Here is a 24698-nt window from a genome sequence, read left to right on the forward strand (position 1 = left end):
AGAGATATGATACAATTGGCTTGCCATCCACACCTGTGCTTTCCCTCCCTTCCTGAGATGGAGCAGGAATTAATGCTGAAACGGTCAGCATGAGCTCCCACAGGAATTTAGTCATAATACTTACCTGATACTATATAGTCCTTTCCATCCATAGATCTCAAAGTGTTTACAATGGAAATTCTCTGGGTTTTCCATGGTCTGAGGCTCCACAGAGTGCCTATCTGTCCCACTGCTCCAACCTCTTGCTGATTACTCCCCTATGAACCTGAAGAATCCCCATCCACTTGATTCTCATATAGCATGGAGTATACAAGCTCGATGGAAGTGCCAGAATGCTGCTGCTTTGTCTGTGACTTGACTGATATTAAGGCGGCTTTCATCCCCTCCCTGCCTAGAAGTGAAAGGGGATTATGCAATCCCACCCCCATTGCACACCTCCCATTTTACAATCCTGCCTGCTGCATCTAATCTATATTCTTCATTGTTAATAGCCCGGTTAATGTAATCTTCCAGCTAGGTTTAAGTTATGCCATAATATCCCACTTCTCTTCATAAGACTAACCCTCTCATTCTCCTATTTATTTTGTTAAACTTCTTTCCATTTTTATGAAGGCATTTTTACAGCCTTCTATTATTGAGCTTATGTTCCTGTATATTAATATCTATAAATTCCACATTAATTTGTTATATAGCACATTTCCATTGCAACAGTACATTTCCCTTTCAGCATTTTCTTCATTAACTCCTTTCCCTTTACATTTCTTCTATGTACATATTTGCTAAAGATGCCACACTCAGTAAAGATTTGGGCTTCCTTGCTAATCTATAGATATGCTATTTTATTTATCATGAGATGACCATATCTTCCAACAGTGATCATTCAGCATGCAAAAAATGAGTTGATGGTGCAAAGAGGTAATTCCTAAAAGTCCCCCCGCTCCCCTAAAATATGTCAGATCTTGAAGACCTGGCAGGAATTGATAAATTAACTCACAACTGAGGTGAGTTGGATGCTTATAATGTACTTGTCTTTTTTCTATGGGAGAGTTCTTCTCATAGTTTAGTAATTACTTTCAAGTTAGTCACAGCATTATATAACTTAATGGTAAAGTTCATTTTGTTGTCTGAAAATTTATGAGATTGTTGTGGATGTTTATTTCCATTTAGTTTACTTACAACTGACACTTTGCTGTCATAGGGTATAGCTAACATACAGCTTGGTCTATTAAAATCCATGTTGCATTCATGAAAATTCTTATGTTTATCTGTCAATCACAGCACACAGCAGTTATAATCTGTCAGTATAACAACAGGAAATAAATGGGAATGTACAATATTGTTCCTGAAATACATGATTCTCAATACTATTTTCCCCAAGGCTTCTTTTTGCATTCTATTTGGCCCAAAGTCTGTTCTCATTTTATCCCAGTGTAACTCCACTGAAGTCAATGGAGTTATTCTGGATTTACACCGGTGTAAGTGGGAGTAAAGTTTGGTCCATTGTATCCAAAAGATTTTGATTATTTTATTTTTTATTTATTTACTGTCTTCTAAGTAGTAGAAATTACCAATTTCCAAATCCCACTAGACAGTCCGCTACCACAAATGTCACTTTATTCCTTTTCCTTTGATTGCCAAAATAATTGTAATAAAAACAATGTCAACAGCTCCCTTAGCTGTAAAATCACATTTACGTTGTTACTAGTAGATACCATTGAATTTTGCATTCAGATTTGTTAGCTGATTATGCTACTCCGTGGAGCCTTGTCACTTCTAGCATCCTTCTTGTATTCCAAAGCTATCATTAATTTGTCATTACAATGAATTCTGCAGGTTTCTTTTTTGAATGCAGCACCCTGCACGATGAAGACATTCTGTCCTTATGCTCTGATTTGGTGTTTCAGTGAAACTTTAAGAAAAAGTATAAAGAATATAAGGAAAAAGCAAAAGTTTTATATGTAGATGTTTATAATGAAAAACCAAAAAGCCAGTATAGTTCACTATACCATCCTGTCTCTTACAGAGGCAAATAAATACATATTAAGCTCTAAATTATTATTTTATTATTACATAATAACATATATACCAGATAACATGTTAAAACCGTGCATATCAAAATTGTCCAGGCCCCACTCCTATCAAAAACAGCAAGGTAACTGAGACCGAAACAAATCCTGCAAATACAGATGCACATGAGTAACTTTGCATACATGAATAGTCTCATCAAACTTAATGGGGCTAATCCATATATACATTCTCACTTATGTGCCTAAAATATTTACAGAATTGGAGCCATAACCTGGAACTCCTCTTCTTTTGTCACTTATTCTATTAGTCATATATACATACTCACTGCACCTTTCAGTGTTAATACAAGGCTGTGGCTGATACATTAAATGCATAACAATCAGGACATTCCGAGTTATGGTTCCCAAAGCATCTTTAGCTTTGGACCTTCCATGCATCTAGTGTGTTTGTGTGTCCACATCTATGTATGTACACTGTGGCCAAGTTATGATGGATCTGGGGGCCATAACTTTGAATTTCCTGATCTTTATGCATATAAATTCTCACCTATAATTTTATGTTAACAATGCTAATGTATTAAATTTCCCTACCTTTTTTCTTAATAAGGAAAAAATAAGGATGATTGCCCAATCCAACAAAAATTTTATATAAGCCACATCAGATAGGAAAAATCTGCACTCAGTTATGTGATGTGCAGAATTTGTCACACTTTGACTGCAGATATATGCCCACTCAGACATATCGGGCCGGCTTACCAGAAGTGTTGAGCACCAAAAACACCAAGTGAGCTGTGAGAGCTCAACATCTTAAAAACATAAGAATGTCCATACTGAGTCAGCCCAATGGTCCATCTAGCTCAGTAGCCTCTCTTCTGACAGTGGCCAGTGCCAGATGCTTCAGAGGGAATTAACAGAAAAGGGCAATTATTGAGTGATCCATCCCCAGTCATCCAGTATCTGCATTTGGCAGTCAGAAGCTTAGGGATATTGAGAGCATGGGATTGTGTCCCTGACAAACTTAGCTAGTAGCCATCAATGGAACTATCTAATTACTTTTCAAACCAAGTTTTACTTTTGGCCTTCATAACATCCCCTGGCAATGAGTTCAATAGGTTGTGTGCATTGTCGGAAGAAGTACTGAGTTTTGTTTGTTTTAAATCTGCTGCCTATTAATTTCATCAAGTGATCCCTGGTTCTTGTGTTATGTATAGGAGTATATAACACTTACTTATTCACCTTCTCGACAACTATCACGATTTTATAGACCTCTATCATACCCCTACTTAGTCGTCTCTTTTCCAAGCTGACCAGTCCCAGTCTTTTTAATCTCTCCTCATATGGAAGCTCTTCCATACCTTTTCCAATACGAATATATATTTTGAGATGGGGCGACCAGAACTGCATGCAGTATTCAAGTATTATATTGAATTATATTGAGTTATATTGTGGCGTTATGATTTCTGTCCTATCGATCCCCTTCCTGATAGCATCTAACATTTGGTTAGCTTTTTTTGACTGCAACTGCACAATGAGCAGGTGTTTTCAGAGCACTATCCACAGTGACACCAAGAACTCTTTCTTGAGTGGCAACAGCTAATTTAGAACCCATCATTTTGTACGTATAGTTGGGATTCTGTTTTTCAAAGTGTGTTTACTTTGCATTTATTAACATTTAATTTCAGCTGCCATTTTGTTGCCCAGTCACCCAGTTTTGTGAGATTCCTTTGTGACTCTTTGCAGTCAGCTTTGGACTTAACTAACTTAAGTAATTTTGTATCATCTGCAAACTTTACCACCTCACGGTTTACCCCTTTTTCCAGATCATTTATGAATATGTTGAATAGGACCAGTCCCAGTAAAGATCCTTGGGGAACTCCATTACCTACCTCTCTTCACTGTGAAAAATGACCATTTATTCCTACCCTTTATTTCCTATCTTTTAACCAGTTACTAAAATCCAAGAGAGAACCTTCCCTCTTATCCCATGACTGCTGACTTTGCTTAAGAGCCTTTGGCAAGGGAACTTGTCAAAGAGTTTCTGAAAGTTCAAGTACACTATGTGTACTGGATCACCCTCATCCACATTTGATGACCCCCTCAAATAATTTCAGTAAATCGGTGAGGCATGATTTCTCTTTACAAAGCTCTGTTGATTCTTCTCCCAACGAATTGTGTTCATCTATAGGTCTGATAATTCTATTCTTTACTAACCTATCCTGAAGGAGATCCCTCACTCTCACAAACCTTGGGAGACAGGCCAGTCCTCGCTTACAGACAGCCCCTGAACCTGAAGCAAATACTCATCAGCAATTACACACCACACAACAAAAACACGAACCCAGGAAACTATCCTTGCAACAAACCCCGTTGCCAACTCTATCCACATATCTATTCAAGGGACACCATCATAGGCATTACATCAGTCACACGATCAGGGGCTCATTCACCTACACATCTACCAATGTGATACGCCATCATGTGCCAGCCCCTCTGACATGTACATTGGCCAAATCCGACAGCCTCTAGCAAAAGAATAAATGAACACAAATCAGACATCAAGAATTATAACATTCAAAAACCAGTTGGAGAACACTTCAACCTCCCTGGACACTCAATTTCAGACTTAAAAGTGGCAATTCTTCAACAACAAAACTTCAAAAACAGACTCCAATGAGACTCTGTATATATATTTTCCTACTGAATTTTCCACTCCACACATCTGATGACGTGGGTTTTAGTCCATGATAATGTATGCCCAATAAATTTGTTAGTCTCTAAGGTGCCACAAGTAATCCTCGTGTGATAGACCCAGACCAGTTGGGAACAGCAGAGTAGCAGAAGGGAGATATACTGGTCACTGGATAAGTAGTTTTCTGTTCCCTGAGTGACCAGAGCAGGGGCTGTTCCAGGCTAATAGACCACCTGACTCCAATTAACCTGCTAAGAGTCAGGTGAGGGAGTTAAGCACCTGACTCGAATTAAGGCCCCTCTGATGCTATAAAAGGGCTCAGTCCAGTCAAGCCAGGGGGAGCCAGAGGAGAGGAAGTGTGTGAGAGGAACTGGGAGCAAGAAGCGTGCAAGAAGCTGAGAGTGAGTAGGCGTACTGCTGGAGGACGGAGAAGTACAAGCGTTATCAGACATCAGGAGGAAGGTCCGGTGGTGAGGACAAAGAAGGTGTTGGGAGGAGGCCATGGGGAAGTAGCCCAGGGAGTTGTAGGTGTCGTGCACCTGTACCAAGAGGCACTCTAAACAGCTGCAGTCCACAGGGCCCTGGGCTGGAACCCGGAGTAGAGGGCGGGCCTGGGTTCCCTCATATCTCCCAACTCCTGATCAAACACAGGAGGAATTGACCTGGACTATAGCTTCTACCAGAGGGGAAGGTCTCTGGACTGTTTCCTGACCCACAGGGTGAATCTGTGAAGGGAGCAAAGCTGCCAATAAGCACAGGACCCACCAAGGTAGAGGAGGAACTTTTGTCACACTAGTTATTCTTTACTATGGTTTCAATCAATTTGCCTAGTACTGGTGTTAGGCTGACTGGCCTATAATTGACAGTATTGTCTCTGGAACCTTTTTAAAAAATTAGTTATCCTCCAGTCATCTGGCACAGGGGCTGATTTAAGCAATAGATCATATACCATAGTTAGTAGTTCTGCAATTTCATATTTGAGTTTCTTCAGAACTCTTGGGTGAATACCATCTGGTCCTGGTGACTTATTACCATTTAATTTATCAATTTTGCCAAAACCTTCTCTATCAACACCTCAATCTGGAACAGTTCATCAAATTTTTCACCTAAAAAGTATGGCTTGGATATGGGAAACTCCCTCAGAACCACTGCAGTGAAGACCAATGCAAAGATCCATTTAGCTTCTCTGCGTCTTCTCCATGTCTTCCCTGAGTGCTCCTTTAGCACCTTGATTTTGCAGTGGTTCCACTGATTGTTTTGCAGGCTTTCTACTTCTGATGTACTTACATTTTTTTTTTGCTGTTGGTTTTTGGGTTTTTTGTTAGTTGCTCTTCGAATTCTTTTTTAGCCTAACTATACTTTTACACTTGAGTTGACAGAGTTTATGTTCCTTTCTATTTTTCTCAGTAGGATTTGACTTCCGGTTTTTAAAGGATGCCTTTTTGCCTCTAACCATCTCTTTCTTACTCTGTTTACCTATATTGGCATTTTTTTGGCCATCTTACTGTTTTTTTTAAAAATTTGGGATATACATTTAATCTGAGCCTCTATTATGGTGTTCTTACAAAGTTTCCATATAGCTTGCAGGCATTTCACTCTTGTAACTGTTCCTTTTAATTTCCATTTAACTAGCTTCCTTATTTTTGTATAGTGCTCTTTCTAACATTAAGTGCTACTATAGTGGGCCGACTTTGGTGTTTTCCTCCCCACCAGGATGTTAAATGTAATTACATTATGGTTGCTATTACTCAACGGTTCAACTACGTTCACCTCTTGGACCAGACCCTGTGAGCCACTTAGGAGTAAATCAAGAATTGCCTCTCCCTTTGTGGGTTCCAGGACTAGCTGCTCCAAGAAGCAGTCATTAATGGTGCCTAGAAATTTTATCTCTGCATCCCGTCCTAAGGTGACATGTATCCAATCAATATGGGGATAGTTGAAATCCCACATTATTACTGAGTTTTCTATTTTTGTAGTATCTCTAATCTCCCTGAGCATTTCAGTCACCATCACAATCATAGAATCATAGAATATTAGGGTTGGAAGAGACCTTAGGAGGTCATCTAGTCCAACCCCCTGCTCAAAGCAGGACCAACACCAACTAAATCATCCCAGCCAGGGCTTTGTCAAACCGGGCCTTAAAAACCTCTAAGGAAGGAGATTCCACCACTTCCCTAGGTAACTCATTCCAGTACTTCACCACCCTCCTAGTGAAATAGTGTTTCCTAATATCCAACCTAGACCTCCCCCACTGCAACTTGAGACCATTGCTCCTTGTTCTGTCATCTGCCACCACTGAGAACAGCTGAGCTCCATCCTCTTTGGAACCCCACTTCAGGTAGTTGAAGGCTGCTATCAAATCCCCCCCCCCACACACACACTCTTCTCTTCTGCAGACTAAACAAGCCTAGTTCCCTCAGCCTTTCCTCGTAAATCATGTGCCTCAGCCCCCTGATCAGTTTTGTTGCCCTCCACTGGACTGTCTCCAATTTGTCTACATTCTTTCTGTAGTGGGGGGCCCAAAACTGGATGCAATACTCCAGATGTGGCCTCACTAGAGGGGAATAATCATTTCCCTCAATCTGCTGGCAACGCTCCTACTAATGCAACCCAATATGCTGTTAGCCTTCTTGGCAACAAGGGCACACTGCTGACCCATATCCAGCTTCTCATCCACTGTAATCCCCAGGTCATTTTCTGCAGAACTGCTGCTTAGCCAGTTGGTCCCCAGCCTGTAGCGATGCATGGGATTCTTCCGTCCTAAGCGTAGGACTCTGCACTTGTCCTTGTTGAACCTCATTAGATTTCTTTTGGCCCAATCCTCCAATTTGTCTAGGTCACTCTGGACTCTAACCCTACCCTCCAGCATATCTACCTCTCCCCCCAGCTTAGTGTCACCTCAAACTTGCTGAGGGTGCAATCCATCCCATCATCCAGATCATTAATAAAGATGTTGAATAAACCAGCCCCAGGACCAAGCACTGGGGCAATCCGCTTGATACCAGCTGCCAACTAGACATCGAGCCATTGATTACTATCCATTGAGCCTGACAATCTAGCCAGCTTTCTATCCACCTTATAATCCATTCATCCAATCCATACTTCTTTAACTTGCTGGCAAGATTACTGTGGGAGACCGTATCAAAAGCTTTGCTAAAGTCAAGATATATCACGTCCACTGCTTTCCCCATAACCACAGAGCCAGTTATCTCATCATAGAAGGCAATCAGGTTGGTCAGGCATGACTTGGTGAATCTATGTTGACTGTTCTTGATCACCTTCCTCTCCTCCAAGTGCTTCAAAATGGTTTGCCTGAGGACCTGCTCCTGATTTTTCCAGGGACTGAGGTGAGGTTGACCGATCTGTAGTTCCCCGGGTTCTCCTTCTTCCCTTTTTTAAAGATGGGCACTATATTTGCCTTTTTCCAATTGTCCGGTACCTCCCCCGATCGCCACGAATTTTCAAAGATAATGGCTCTGCAATCACATCAGCCAATTTCCTCAGCACCCTCAGATGTATTAGATCTGGACCCATGGACTTGTGCATGTCCAGCTTTTCTAAATAGTCCTTACCCTGTTCTTTCACCACTGAGGGCTGCTCACCTCCTCCCCAGACTGTGTTGCTCAGGACAGCAGTGTGGTAGCTGAGCTTGTCTGTGAAGACCGAGGCAAAAAAAAGCATTGAGTACTTCAGCTTTTTCCACATCATCTGTCACTAGGTTGCCTCCCCCATTCATTAAGCATCCCACACTTTCCCTGAGCTTTTTCTTGTTGCTAACATACCAGTCAAAACCCTTCTTGTTATCCTTCACATCCCTTGCTAGCTGCAACTCCAGTTGTGTTTTGGCCTTCCTGATTACACCCCTGCATGCTCGAGCAATATTTTTATACTCCTCCCTAGTCATCTGTCCAAGTTTCCACTTCTTGTAAGCTTCCTTTTTGTGTTTAAGCTCACTGAAGATTTCACTGTTAAGCCAAGCTGGTCGCCTGCCATATTTGCTATTCTTTCTGCACATCGGGATGGTTTGTTCCTGCGCCCTAAGTGAGTCTTCTTTAAAATACAGCCAGCTTTCCTAGACACCTTTCCCCTCATGCACATCAATTCCCTAAGGGAGACAAAGTGTGATTTTCTGAAGTCTGGGCTCCATATTTTGCTACTCTCCTTCCTTCCTTTTGTGAGGCTCCTGAACTCAACCATCTCATGGTCACTGCCATCCAGGTTGCCACCCACTTCTACTTCCCCTACCAATTCTTCCCTGTTTGTAAGCAGCAGGTCAGGAGGAGAATGGCCCCTGATTGGTTCCTCTAGTAGTTGCACCAGGAAGTTGTTGTCTCCAACATTCTCCAAAAACTTCCTGGATTGTCTGTACACTGCTGTATTGCTCTCCCAGCAGATGTCAGGGTGACTGAAGTCCCCCATTAGAAACTGGTCAAGTGGTCAGTAGAATATTCCTACTACTATCCTCTATTATTCAAGCATGGAATTTTTATCCATAGAGATTTTATGGTACTGTTTTGATTCATTTAAGATTTTTACTATATTTACTCTGCTTTCCTTCACATGCAGTGCCACTCCCCATCCACACAACCTACTCTGTCATTATATATATTTTGTACCCTGTTATTACTGTGTCTCATTGATTATCATTGTTTCACCAAGTTTCTGTGATTCTTATATCAATATCCTCATTTAATACCAGACACTCAAGTTCATCCATCTTCGTATCAGGGCTGGCCCTAGACTAAATGGTATTCCAGGAAAGGACCGTCTTTGGCATTTCCCCCTAGATTTGTTAAACTTTTGAATACCTTATTTTTATTGTATTTGTAGTCAATTTCACAACTTTGATGCACAATTTTCATGCATGATTTATTCCTGTCATATAAGATGAATAATTTGCATGCTAGGATCTGTAAATCTGTATTTATCCATGCCATACATAAGGAAATAAAAAAAAATCATTTCCTCTAAGCTTATAGAAACTTTTAAATTTTAAGAATAACAACTGAAATTTACTAATATCAAGAAACTGAACTGTTCACCAACATTGGGTGGACCAGTATTAAATAGTGTTACAGTAGGTGACAGCCTTAGACTGTTAACGCTAGTCCGTTAGTTCAAAATGTCGCTTTTCTCGCCTTTGCCCTCGCGAACTGAAGCATAGGGTAAGAGAGATCCAAAGACTGGACAATGGCATTTTCAGGTGATAAAATAACAAGTGACAACAGTCGCTCATCAGCTATCATCAATCAAAGATATGTTTTAATGAGCCTGAGCTTCGAAAAACTGCACTCACCACTCACGACTGTGACTGGCAGTGTGAGCAGAATCCTCGAAGCTATCCACACATTAGAAAAAGTTCCTTCAGCTCTGCATCATGAATGAATTGAAGAACTTGGAGTGGAGAGTGCTTCCTTTGTGGCAAATGTGATGCATGTTGTCCAATTCGACACAGAGGTTTTTATCATTGACGTCCAAACATTCCCCATGTGTCAGTGTTCAGTGAAGTCCATATAATTGTTCAAGAGTGTTTTCCTGTTCGCCAGCAGCTTACTAAGGTCAGACAAAAGGTCTCCAGGTCTTTTCGTGGAGCTTCGTTTAGCCGAACCTTTCTTTGATGTACACTTGAGCAGTGTCAATGAATGAACAAAAAATCTCCCTCTTGAATTTTTCTTCTGAGCGTCCCATTACCTCATCTCTGCCCTCGTAACCAAACTCTCTCTTCTTCCAATAAATATGAGTTTCTTTGAAGACAGGCTCAACTCCTAAGTTTTCTGCCATTTCTTTGGCAGCAACAATGGCATCTCCAAATCTGTTTTCTCTGTAGGCCACAACAAAATCAAGGCAACTTCTCATCAAAGTAGTACCGGTCACGATGTCCATCAACTGAGTTTGTAATGGCTTGCTTATAATGGAGTAGGATATCATGCCAAACCACAACTGAGATCAGAAATTTGAAGTCAGCGATCTGGATTGCCAGGCTTTGCACCTCGTGTCAGATTCCGGCCTTGGCTTTACTCAACTGCGCCAGTTCTATCAGGGTGTTGTACATCTCAGTCAATTGGTTCCTCACTGGCCTTGCACTGTCAATGTGGCTCTTCCAGTGAGTATCACTTATCTGTTTCATAGTCAGATTTTAACATTGTCCATGGGGACCTTCCGCCTGATTATTGATGCTGAAAACAGGACGTATATCCTTTGTAGTACTCCAAAGAGAGATGCTGAATCTAAAAAAGATGACTCTGCATTTGACACAACCAGGCTGATGGAATGGCACCCACAAGGCATGAAGAAAGCTCTTGGATTCAGCGCAAGGATCCTTGCCTTGACACCACTGTTTCTTCTCTTCATGTTCACACCATTGTCACAATATCACAGCTGGGCTCATTTCATTTCATTCTTTTGTCTCACTGGCAATGCCCTCCCCCTTATATACTCGCGAGGGCATGGCTGACAATATTCAAGGAGGAAAATGTAGTTCTCAAAGTCTAGAAGGTTTCACAAGATTCTATAAAGATCCAGAACATTCTAAAAGGTTCATAAAAAATGAAGCCACATACGGAATACCTGAAACGTTTTACTTCAAACATTCTATTTTCTCTTTTGTCACTAACAACAAAAACAGCACCCCAAGCTTGCTTCCCCCCAAGCCTAGCACCCCAGGCAGTCGCTTGCTCCTAAATCCAGCCTTGCTTAATATTTAGACTAAGCATTTGCATACACTTATAAAATGTATCAATATTTAGTTGTCTGCCTTCATGTGAGGTAATTGAATGGGACTCTCTCATTTGACTATCTCTCTTCAGTTCCTACCTGCACTTTATCAACTTCTATCCTCTCCTCTTTAATAGATCCTCCCCTAAGGATGTCTCTGTCTGAACTGTGTGCTCCTCTGCACCTGTAGGTTTCCCCCGACCCCTTAGTTTAAAAACTCTTCTATGACCTATTTAATTTTAAATGACAGCAATCTGGTTCCATTTTGGCTTAGGTGGAGCCCATCCTTCCTGTATTGACTCCTCCTTTTCCAAAAGGTTCCCCAGTTCCTAATAAACCTGAAACCATCCTCTCTACACTACCTTCTCATCCATGCATTGAGACCATGCAGTTTTGCCTCTCTAACTGGCCCTGCACGTGGAACTGAAAGTGTTTCAGAGAATGCTACCATAGGGGTCTTGGATTTGAATCTCTTACCTAGCAGCCTCCCCATTTTATAAATGCTTTTGGACCCTGAGAACACATCAGTTTTTACAACATAAACTCACATAGACCAAGAAGGGAATAATTCAGGCAAACTCATGCAGTCACAATACACAAGAGCTTACTTTACAGTAACCTTTGTAAACGCTTTTGGAACATGAGAACACACAAACCATTAAAAATCAAAACTCCCACAGTCCTTGTGTAGCAAACTTCCCAAACTGTTCTTGATTAGTTAACATCAGATCTATTGCTGAACATTCCTTTGGAACTCCAAACACAATAAAATGTAGCTATAGCAAAGTGTATAACCATTCCTACTTTTAGAACAATCAGTAACTATGTACTCTACAAGGAATGTCTCAGTGTTTTTTTTCAAAATTAAATGTACATGCTAGTTTATTCTCATTTCAGTCCCAGCAGTGCAACTAACTAATCTATAATACTAATAGAAATGTATAAAGTGTTATATAAATTTACAACACTACTTAGGTTCCTGATCCTGCAGACTCCAACCCAAGTGGCTTTACTCACATGACCAGTCCCATTGAACTCAAGGGATTACTTCTGAGAGTAAAGTTACTTGCATAAATGGGCTCCAAATGTTTTATTATAATATAATGTGATATAAACATACTTGTGCTAGCAATAAATGAATTGGGCAGTAAATGTTGTTGCATTATAATCTACAACTTTGTTGTCATTTGTTGGGATACAACATAATCACTGATAATTTCTATAATTTATTACAGTGCTAAACTCTGTAGCATATTTATCATTTGGGACTTTTACTGAATGATAAACTGCTCTTCAGGCCTGACCCAGCAAATCTATACACAGGCGCAACTCCCACTAACTTGAGCAAGAGCCTGCCAAAGCACCACAGGACCAGGCATCTTATTAGCAGGGCATTCAGGATGTATAATTCACTCATCCATGAAGGCTATGGAGTTTCTGTAGTTCCTTTTTGTCCAGAATTATGATCCAAATTTCAATTGCACTTCGTTCTTTGCCTGAAATGTGTAAAACATTTTATTAATTTTCTGTTGCTTTATTTTGAAATAATACATGAAACAAAGTTAATTAACTCTACCGCCTTCATTCAAATAAACGTATACATGCCATAAGATTGTACTGACCTCAGATTATAACAGTGAATGCATATTAAAATTAATGTCTTTCAACCATTTGCCTTAATCTGGATTGCTCTTCTGTGGTAAAGTCATTCCTCTTAAAAAGAATTTACTTCCAAATATTGAAATATATACTTAATTATAAAACTAGTTAAAAGCAGAGCTGGCTGAAACTTGAGGAAAAATAATGGAAATTTGTCAACCAGCTCTACTTGATTGAGCAATAAGTCAGACAAAAGCACGTCTTTTCATTCCTACCATATTCTGTTTCCACTTCAAAACTGGTAGAACTGAGTGCAGGAAATTGACTTTTAACCTCACGTGTAGTCATGTGAATAAGGGTGCTAGGTCATGGCAAAACTTCCTCTAGTGTCCTCTCTTCAGTTTAAGCCTCAGTTAGAGGCCCTTGCTTAATAGAGGCATAAGATTATAAAGAAATAAATATATAAAAATAAAATTGTATTGAGTTAGGCCTAGAAGCTCCACTCAGAGGTCAGGACCTCATTGTGCTAAGCACTAAGTGAGTATGCTATCTTCATACCATTCATACCAGTTCTTGCTCCTTTGAAGTCCTTTGAACTTTTGTCACTGACTCCAGTGAGAGCAGGAGTGGACTTTAGTACCTGGAGCCTGAGCACAAAACCCCCAAATATTGAGCCAATCAGATGAGGGGCAGACAAGGGTGATCTTTAATAAATCAATGACTAGCATTAGGTATAAAGATTATTCAAATGACTGAGACACTGGCAGAGCATTAAACGGAAGGATTCTCCCTCCTTCCTAATAATCCTGAAAGCAAATGTTCTCCTTCTCAGAGTAATATGTTAACATCCATTTTACACACATCTTTGCATAACTTTTATGTAAGTATCAAATGAAACCTGCTGAACTTAGGGAAACCTACATGGTGATTGATCTCATTTACATTGTTCAAGTTAAACATCCTTAGAAGCCTAACTGTGAAGATTGTTAAATATCAAGGAGTCGGGACTAAGGGTGACCAGATAGCAAGTGTGAAAAATCAGGACAGGGGGTTGGGGATAATAGGAGCCTATATAAGAAAAAGCCCCAAATATTGGGACTGCCTCTATAAAATCGGAACATCTGGTCACCCTAACCGGACTCCTTGTTGTTTTTGTGGATACAGACTAACACGCTACCCCCGATACTGTTAAATATGTACAGACACTCCCCGGGTTACGCAAACCTGACTTACGGAAATCCGGACTTACAAAAAAAGTACTGTATATTCCGTAAGTTTTTTGTGTGTGTGTAATTATCGGAGATATTACCGACTTACGCAAAATTCAATTTATGCAAGCGTTCCGTTCCGGAAGTCGGGGAGCTTCTATAATGCTTCTGGAGCCAGAGCACCTTGGAGGCTGTGGGGTAGTTCAGGGAGATGGTGGCTGGAGGCATGACACCAGGCAGGAATAGGCATAATGCCTTTGGGAAGAAGAGTAGGTAAAGAGAGAGAAGGGTTAGCTCCTTAAAAGCCCTTGCCACACTTCAGTCCTAAACTGCAACATCCCAGCTATTTCATGTTCCAGTCCTACGTCTCTTAAATAGAAATTTGGTGCAATTGTCAATTGCAAAAACCGGCACACTTCAGAGGAGCCACGGCAAAACAATGAAATCACTTTCACTGGTGACTAAAAAGGGCAATTGAACAAACCAACCCCCATGTCTCCCAAGCACCCAACCATTTGAACACTGATCTTTCTGACCTTCATGAGCATTTTAAATAAAACATCCCAGAACATTGGAAAGGACAAGGAAATTCATTCTATTTCTGGTGAAACACCCTTTCCTCTAGTTCATTCATTCTCAGGACTGCTTATCAGTTTTACAAACCCACAGTTAGTGGTCAAGATCACACTAAATCAAGGCTTGTAAAAGTAGTACCAGATATATTTGTAGTTTAATCTAAACTCAGTCACGCCTACTCCTTCCTTACTTCTGTAAAATGACAGATTGGGTTTTCTTATGGTCCTCTTTGACATTTTCAGTGCAGGCACTTGGTGATCAGTGCCCCCTACCAGTTGGGTGAGAAATGCCAGAAAAAGATAAAAATGGGATCTACCTGCTGCCTACTGGTTTTTATACCCAAGCCCTCAAATTCCATTACCTCTGTCATAACTATAAAGGGAAGGGTAACAGCCCTCCTGTGTACAATACTATAAAATCCCTCCTGGCCAGAGCCTCCAAAATCCTTTTACCTGTAAAGGGTTAAGAAGCTCAGGTAACCTGGCTGACACCTGACCCAAAGGACCAATAAGGGGACAAGATACTTTCAAATCTTGGTGGGGGGAAGGTTTTTGTTTGTGCTCTTTGTTTTGGTGGTTGTTCGCTCTTGGGACTAAGAGGGACCAGACATCAATCCAGGCTCTCCAAATCTTTCTGAACAAGTCTCTCCTATTTCAAACTTGTAAGTAAATACCCAGGCAAGGCATGTTAGTTATCTTTGTTTTCTCAACTTGTAAATGTACCTTTTACTAGGGTGTTTACCTCTGTTTGCTGTAACTTTGAACCTAAGGCTGGAGAGGGGTCCTCTGGCTCTTTAAGTTTGATTACCCTGTAAAGTTATTTCCCATCCTGATTTTACAGAGATGATTTTTACCTTTTTCTTTAATTAAAAGCCTTCTTTTTAAGAACCTGATTGATTTTTCCTTGTTTTTAGATCCAAGGGGGTTGGATCTTGATCCACCAGGAGTTGGTGGGAGAAAGGAGGGGGGATGGTTAATTTCTCCTTGTTTTAAGATCCAAGGGGTTTGGATCTGTATTCACCAGGGAATTGGTGAAGAGTCTCTCAAGGCTACCCAGGGAAGGGAATTAGCACATTGGGAGTGGTGGCAGCAGACCAGATCTAAGCTGGTAGTTAAGCTTAGAAGTTTTCATACAGGCCCCCACATCTGTACCCTAAAGTTCAGAGTGGGGAAGTAGCCTTGACGACCTCAATGGGGAACAATTTTAACTCCTTCTACTTTACAAAAATACCTTGAGCCATGACACAACAGCACCACAAAAAACTAGATGTGGCAGGTGGATCCTGCCAAATGCTGGCTCAAATTCCCAATGTCTATTACCTAAACAGAGAACAAGTCTAGCTCTTCTCATTGTATTAACACCCCCCCCCCCCGACCTAGCGTATCCAAGCATAACAGGCTGCAAATACCAAGATGTGGCATCTGCATCCAATTTTAGGTCTCAAAACCTCTAATTCTAACATACAAATATCTACAAACATGTAGAAACTCATTTTACACCAAAAATATCTAAATCCCTATTCCTTTCATGATAGATTGCAAATACATAGATTGGGAACGTGAATCCAGCCAGTTTTAGGCTTCCACTTTGCAAATTCCACTGCTTAAACAGAGAACAAGTTTAGCTGCTTCTATACTAACAAAAATTCCAGATGGCAATGCATCTGGGTTCAACAGTGCAACCAAAACCAGGTACCTGGATCTTCACGGAATCTGCCATTTTTTGGGTCTAAATCACCCAAATTCCACTGCCTAAATAAAAAACATATTTAGCTGCTCCTACTGCACCTTGAAAATCCAGACCCTGATACACCCCACTGAAATAGCACAGCAAAAACTCAGATCTGGCTGCGCGATCCTGCAAATTTTAGCCACAAAACCAGAAATAGAGAAGACCTATTGATTCTTCAGTTCCACCAAAAAAAATCTGCCCCACTCCCACCACAGCCTGTATCCTGCTGGATCTGGCTAATATTTGGTTGCATAGCTGCAGTTTTACAGTTTGAATTTAATAGCTGTGCAGCTTCTCCTAGCGGCGCACCAGAATAATTTAGGCAGTAGAATGTAGGGGATTGGGATAAAACCTGGCAGGATCCAGTTCTTACCCACTCCTAGTAACGCCCTTCAGGTTGCCCCTTTAAGTGACAGCTGCTTGCAAAGTTCCAGCCACTTCTCCTTGCTGCCGGGGCTTGACGTCAGCGCGGCTTTCCCGAACTGCTGCTGCTGCCTGGGGCTGGGAGTTGCTGCTGCTCAGGCACAGCGGGGAGGCAGCGGCGGGCAGAGGCAGGGCTGTTCATGCTGAAAAGGAGCTGGTCCCGCACACCGCCCCTCGCGCTCCTGCGGACTGCGCGGCACGATAAAGGGGCTGCAGCTGCTGGACACAGCGCCTTGGGAAAGCCCTCCAGCTGGGGCGCAGGGACTGGTACCTTCTTTGCGGGCAGGGAGCGGGGCCCAAGCCTGCGAAGACGCTTCCGAGGGAGGGGAGCTCCGGATGGGGCAGTGAGGGGGAGAGGGCGCGCCCCGGGGAAGTTCCCTGCAGCTGGGGCACGGAGCCGGGCGCACACGTGGGCCGAGCCCTCCAGCCGCGCGGAGCCCGCCGGCCTGAGCAGACGCGCGCCGTCCGGGCTAGGGGGGCTTGGAGACGCTCCCTTCGTCCATTGCAGCCATGGCTTTGAAGGACACGGGCGGCGGCAGCAGTACCATCCTACCCATCAGTGACATGGGGTCCTCCTCCGCCGCGCCGTCCTGCTCGCCCTTCCCTGAGGTGGTGGAGCTGAACGTGGGCGGCCAGGTGTATGTGACCAAGCACTCCACGCTGCTCAGCGTCCCGGACAGCACCCTGGCCAGCATGTTCTCCCCGCGCCGGGGCAGCCAGGCGGCCGCCAGGGAGCTGCCCAGGGACAGCCGGGCGCGCTTCTTCATCGACCGCGACGGCTTCCTCTTCAGATACGTGCTGGATTATCTGCGGGACAAGCAGCTGGCCCTGCCCGAGCACTTCCCGGAGAAGGAGCGGCTGCTGCGGGAGGCCGAGTACTTCCAGCTGGGGGAGCTGGTCAAGCTGCTCTCCCCCAAGGTCACCAAACAGGGCTCGCTCAACGACGAGGGCTGCCAGAGCGACCTGGAGGACAGCAACTCGCAGGGCAGCGGCGACCTCCTGCTGCGGACGGCGGCCGGGGCCGCTCTGGAGAAGCGCTCGGGCTTCCTCACCGTGGGCTACCGGGGCTCGTACACCACGGTGCGGGAGAACCAGGCGGACGCCAAGTTCCGCAGGGTGGCCCGGATTATGGTGTGCGGCAGGATAGCGCTGGCCAAGGAGGTGTTCGGGGAGACGCTCAACGAGAGTCGGGACCCCGACCGGCCCCCGGAGAAATACACCTCCCGCTTCTACCTCAAGTTCACCTACCTGGAGCAGGCGTTTGACCGGCTCTCGGAGGCCGGCTTCCACATGGTGGCTTGTAACTCCACCGGCACCGCCGCCTTCATCAACCAGTACAGGGAGGACAAGATCTGGAGCAGCTACACCGAGTACATCTTCTACAGTAAGTTGCCCACCTGGCAGTAGTCCCCAGGGAGGCAGGCCATGGGCTTGGTGTGTTCATGTGTGGTAGGGCAGGCAGGTGTTTTCCTCCGCCAGGACTCAGCCCGGATTGCAGTGACCAGGAGCAGGGGCCGGTTCCGAGTGAGAGCTTGTGCATGCCTCATTGCAAAACCCTCCCTTATAAAATACTTTGATATTCACCCCCCCCCCCCCTCAAGGATGGAGGGAGAGACTTGGCAGCATCTATTTAAAGACGTAGAAAAGGGCTAGCTGCCCCCCACCCCCATCAAATCCCACTTACTTTTGCTGCTCCCCACCCAAAGTGCAGTAGAGTCAAAGTAATCCTAACTGAGGTGCCTTTGGGAGAACAGGTTGTGGTCCCTCTGCTTCTAATTTGTTCAGATCAGACGCTTTTCCCTTTCAAAATGTCCATAGGATTGCTGCTTCCTACAGTGCGATTAGTTCAGTCATTCATGAAAACTCATAGCTTTACAATGCAGGTGTGTGTGTATTTGTACCATATGTAAAAGAGCTTAATCTGGAATTTGTAAGAAATTGATTCTGAATACAGTGCATAGGCACTGGCTAATAGAAGGACTGGTGCTTGTCAGGTGTAATGACTAATGTTAGGAAGCTGGAGAGAGATTCTGAGTGAATCCACAGTACTTCACATGGGGTTTTTTTGCATCATACATCAAAAACATAGTTATCGCTAGTCAAAAGCTGTCTAGAGTAACAACCACCAGCCTTGCTTTTATCTCTTTCTCTCTTTAAAGATGTACGTGATTTTGGGAGAGAGCAGTGATGTCTGACTTTGAGGGTTTCACCGTTTTTGTTCAAGTTGGGCTTTGCAAAGATTAAAACAGCAGTGCTGGAAGCAAGGAAGGGTTTTAATATTTTATCGCTACATTTCCTTCCGTTCTCATTAACTGCAAAATAAACAGACTCCATCTGGGCACATTTTCAGTGAAGGATAGAACTGAACCGTGATGAGAGAATCAACTTTCCAAAGGGTATCAAAGAAGAAAACTCCATGGCATATACACGGTTCCTTAAATAATTCTTTTATAGTGTACTGTGGTATACTTACGGACTTCGGGTCTGTCGAAAATGGCAGATGAAATGTGGACGTTTGTTGTTAGACTGCACACTTTAAATCGCACTATGTAGGATGATGACTAGAGAGCGATTTGGACTAATGAAAACACAGCTGGATAGAAAACACCAAATCATTTGGCAGAGATTTTTCTTTCAAAGACACAAGAAGCCTTAAACCTTTTTAATGTGTTGGAGAGTTGAGTTAAAGCATGTGGAAGAGATAATCGTTTTCCATTCAGTGGCTCCTCCTGGGTTTGTGTGCTTTCATGCTTTTTGAGCACAGGAGGAATGTTTTAGTAAAACATCTGCCTGGGAGATTAGGAGGTAGCTAGAACCACTTCTAACTTCTCCCCTAGTAAGACTAAATGAAGTAACCTGTTTTGTGTACAAAACTATAGCTGGGCAGAGTGTTTATCAGAATGGATAGATTTCAACAGCTTGCCATCAGAGGGAAAATTAATTCAATAATGTATACTACACTGTGTTATGTAGATGGTCAGCACCATCATGCTGCTAATTATCTTTCAATAAGATATATAACAGTATGTATTAACCTGATATTTTGAAAATTAATTTCCAAGATCTATCAAATCACACTGCTTTTAACTAAGACGACAAACACTGAGTTTTAGGATGGCTTTCATTTCACTTTTCTGGATCGACTTTGCAAACTATTTTAATTATTAGTTTCCCCTTCTGTGTGTGTTGTGGGGAGATATGCATAGATATTCCTAAATATATAATAAATTTCTGATGGTTATTACTAAGACTGTGAAAATATCAAAAGTTCTGTTTTTTCCAGAAATAGCTTTCCAAGTATGTAATTATATATTTGTGTGTGCATATTAATCTAATGATTTTTTAAAAGATTAATATTCAATAAACTGCACTGATTTTTATTCAAATCTGAAAAGACAAACAGAAATATTATGGTTCTATTAACTATATTTATTAATCCATATTTTTTTCTTAGAACTTTAAGATCTGTTCTTGTCCACTAAAGCATTGCAAAGTTTAAATATTCATGACAAAGGATTTTTAGTTTGGACTGTAACTTTATTTTTAAATATATCAATTATGGTCTTGATTCTGTAAGCCTCATGTGGGTCATGAGAATCTTGCATATGGAGGGTTTACAGGATCAGACCCTATATTAAATTAAATGTCCCCTTAGGGTCAAATCCTGTCCCACTGAAGACCAGAGGAGTTTGCCATAGATATCAGTAGGTACCGGATTTGGCCTTTAGTGCCTGATCCAGAATTATTTATTGTCCCCAAACTATTTGTAGGTCTTTGTTGGTTGATTTTCATAATGTTTTGGATTATGCAATGTGTTGTAGGTTACTGTAAAGACCAGTGCTCTGTTTTACATCACTGGGCAAATTAATCCTTGGTGTAACTCCATGGGCTTCAGTGTAATTATACGAGGGATCTCATTGTAATTTTTATTTTGTTTGTATTTTTCCATTTTTTTTATTTGTAAAAAGTAGAACATGTGGTTAATTGTTTAAAAATATGATATTTCAACTTAAAAATTATCCTTCTGTCTGAGGGTTTTGTTTTTTTACCTACTATTGTTAAAAGTAACACCTAAGATTCCCACAGCTGAAAGAAATTAGTGAAAAATGCTTTCCCTATTTTTTTCCAGTTTGGTTTATGCATTTGACAGCACTTTATTCAGAATAATTTTATGGTTTCTTTTATATAATTAGACAGTTTTCCCTAATGGTTGTGTGGGTCTTTCACACAGCAACAGGGGAGAGGAAATTTTTTTGTAAAATCACAGAAACTGGCAGAGGGACAAAGGCATAGTGAACTACCTGCAAGTACTTTTAAATCATTTTTTTTAAACAAACTATATTTCAGATTGATGGTGTAATTAACACAATTTGTTAAATAGAATAGTCTGATTGGTTACCTTGCTTTAGAAATGTAAAGGCAAGATTGTGGTTGGCCCAGGCACAAGTACACAGTGGGGGAATGGCTATCCCTTGCACCCCTGCCTTTGTGCTACTCACCATGAGTGGAAGGACTACTCAGGGCTAATGTATTTGCTGGTACTAGATTCTCCCACAGGAAGGGGGAAGCTGACAGTGCCATGTCTCATCCTCTCCTTACCCACAAGCCGAGCTGGCTGGGCATAGAAAAGAGTGGATACTGCAGTCTCTCCAAATATGGCGCTGCAGCCACACTTCCGCTATGCATGCTGGAACATGAGGAGGAAATGGGCCTGCTACAAGGGTGATTTTCCCGGAACTTTCACTGAGGAGGCTGGTAGTAGTCACACGGCACTCAACACAGAGTGGTTCCCTAAAGGTATAAGAGCCCTTCATGTTTTCACAACTAAAGCACTAAAAGAATTGAACCTTATTCTGTTACAAAGTTTTGTTTGTAATTTTTTTTTGTCCCATATCAGAACGTTAATTTGGTGTTATGCAGGAAAGGAGCCTAATTTTCTGTTACATATTCACGCTTTCATCTTTCTACAACTTAAAAAAATCCTTTTAGCTATCTTGTTATTCATGTTAGTCTCAGACTTACCAGGCTCAGTGTTAATAATTGTACTCTAATCATATAATAGTCACAGAGACCTCAGGATTTGTTGACTGTTTATTTGTAGATTGTGGACCTTTAACTGTTTTCTAAGAATGACATGCTATGCAGCTATTAGTAAGATATACTGATCCATTAGATTAGTGAGAAATATACTTCCAAACAGCTTCCTTAGGGTCAGATCCAGTCCTTGGATACATGCACTGATCACCCATAGGGAACTATTGATGTAAATTTGAAGGCAGAATGTCTCCTTTAGTCTGTACATTGTACTGTTAACTTCATGCTGTCAAACTTAGTTTTGCTTTTCACCATTAATTAAACTTAGTGTAATAGTATACCTCTAACTTTACTAGGTGTTTTGGTTTGAAATGATCAGCTACAACTTTACCATATTCATTTTTTAAAGCTTACTGTAGATCAGATCGATTTATGATTGTGTTTATTTAGTTTAGAGAACACTTATCCATAGTTAGACTGCAACTATCAGCCTAACTTTGATTCAAGAACCAAAATTTGTTTGACACTGCACATGAGGAAGTCATGCAACAGCTTTAACATTTCCTGAAAAGCACACATTCAGTCATTCCTCCTTAGTGTTGTCCAGAACTCTAAGAAATCAGGTTGTAGTGCCCGCAGTTGTGTGTAAGCTAGTAGGTATGTAATGACTTCTTCATTTACCTATACAATTGCTACATGACGAATATTTAACTTTAAAGTGTGTCTCTGCTCTAAAAAGTGCTCAGTGAATTTGCTTCTTGTATTACTAGTCATGTCTGTTTAGTAATCCAAAATAAATTTACTTTTTAATTCATGTTGGCACTGCAAAGCCCATACAGCTACAGGAGAATGAACTGCATTTTCCCTCTGATAACTTTCATGGGGGGATTGTACTCCATGTAACTTCTAAGTATAAAACAGAATTTATCTGTCTCCCCCATGCCCCAGATGACACCAGAGTGACACAGCTTACTATGTATAATGATGCATACACATGGGATTAGGGAGAGAGAAAGAAGGGGTCTCCCCGGCTTCTTTTCTGTAGGACACTTCCAAGCTGTCATCCAAAAGTGTTGATTAATTGGCTGGTTGTACATAGTATGTGATCAGCGTTGCCCTATTCCTCCCGTTGCCTAATCTCACAGGGTGCATCACTCACTGCTGGTCTGGCTCCTCCTGGTTGCTCTGGGGATTAGCTCTTGAGGTCAGTATTCCCTTCATGGTTTGTAGGTCATCCTGTCTCTCCCTCTGGTTTGCATCCCCTCTGTCAGTCCCAGGAACCAGTGTCCTCTTCGCGACTCAGGCCTCCGGCTAGGTCATTCAGCGTTCCTCCCTTCTGGGGGTAACACAGTTCCTTCATCCTAGCAGTCCTAGGCAGTCTTCTTTTTCACTGCCCCACAGTATCATTCCCTCAGTGGCTGGCAGGGGAGCCCAGGCCCACCCTCTACTGCAGGTTCTAGCCCAGGGACCCTCAACTCAACAGTCCTGGGCTTTCCCCTACCAGCCCTCACTGATACTTCTCTGGACAGCTTCTTGCTACACCTGGTTCCCGTGCTCGCTCTCTCTGGTTATACCAGCTCCTAACCCTCCTCTCAGGGAGTGGCTGCTTACTGCCACCTTTCCTAGTAGCCCCCAGCTGTTTCCAGCTACCTGGCTTTATACAGGCCCCACCTGTTCCTGCACAGCTGAGCCTGCTCTCAATTAGTTCCATGCTCCCCGGCTCCTCCTCCAGGTGCAGCCTGGGGAGTTAATTGGCCTGCCTGGCCATCATAAAAACTCTTCCAGTGCTGTGAACACCCCATCACACCCCACAAAAGTGTTTTTCATATTGAAAGGGGGGAGGGATGGCTCAGTGGTTTGACCATTGGCCTGCTAAACCCAGGGTTGTGAGTTCAATCCTTGAGGGGGCCACTTAGGGATCTGGGGCAAAAATCAGTACTTGGTCCTGCTAGTGAAGGAAGGGGCTGGACTCGATTACCTTTCGAGGTCCCTTCCAGTTCTAAGAGATAGGTATATCTCTATTACAAAAGAGTAGGCCAAAGTTAGTTCTTTACTTGAAATGATTGCAGGCAGCTCAGTATTGAGATCCTGGTTGGTCACTTTTCAGATAAAACGTATAACTTACATTTTGAGCTGTCTGACTTCTTTGTTTTTCTTGGTGCTGTTGTGTAATATGGGATTGCCTCCACATGCTCTTACTGTACCTTCTTCTGGAAAATCTAATTGGTCTTAATGGATTTCACATTTAACATCTGCGACTCAGTCTGAATTATGGGTGTTGAGAGCATGGTGCTCAGCTGGAAGCTGTCTCTTCTGAGTTGACATGTTTATTATAAGAAAGATCCAGTAATGCCTCGTGAAAAACTTGGAATTTTTTTCTGTTTAGACATTTTTGTTTCACATATAACATTTTCTGCTTTCCCATTTTCATTTGTAACTAGTGATACTTGCATGGATTTATGTTGCTTATTTTCCACCTGAAGTCATACCCCTCTGTGAGATCACTATGGTTTCTGTAGAAATTGTCACAAACAAGTGATAATGACTTCATAATCAGCAGGGAATAACCAGCAGGAAGAGATGAACTTTTAGGAACCAAATACTGGTTTTTATTAAAATAGTCCTTTTTGTTTTCATAATGAAAAAAAGAGAAGAAAAAACAATGTGACATTTTAGAAAGTGGAAAAATGCACGTTG

General features: G+C 42.1%; 1 protein-coding gene and 1 long non-coding RNA gene across 2 annotated transcripts in view; one reads left to right on the top strand and one right to left on the bottom strand.

Annotated features, from left to right (window-relative positions):
* Positions 1-2048: 2048 nt before the first annotated feature.
* LOC112059887 (uncharacterized) lies at positions 2049-17017 on the bottom strand. Its single transcript, XR_002889145.3, has 3 exons — positions 16918-17017; positions 14347-14492; positions 2049-12926 (listed from the first exon to the last, which is right to left on the bottom strand). It is a non-coding gene; the product is annotated as an uncharacterized LOC112059887 (long non-coding RNA).
* The window catches only part of KCTD8 (potassium channel tetramerization domain containing 8), a 165121-nt gene continuing 157418 nt past the window's right edge, over positions 16996-24698 (top strand). Inside the window, exon 1 of the mRNA XM_005300616.4 lies at positions 16996-18351. Coding sequence (XP_005300673.2) covers positions 17478-18351 — 874 coding nt within the window. The 5' untranslated portion in view covers positions 16996-17477. The remainder of the gene's footprint in view (positions 18352-24698) is intronic.

The sequence above is a fragment of the Chrysemys picta genome, chromosome 5 (genome assembly GCF_011386835.1).
Source record: "Chrysemys picta bellii isolate R12L10 chromosome 5, ASM1138683v2, whole genome shotgun sequence".
In the NCBI taxonomy this organism is placed as follows: domain Eukaryota; kingdom Metazoa; phylum Chordata; order Testudines; family Emydidae; genus Chrysemys; species Chrysemys picta.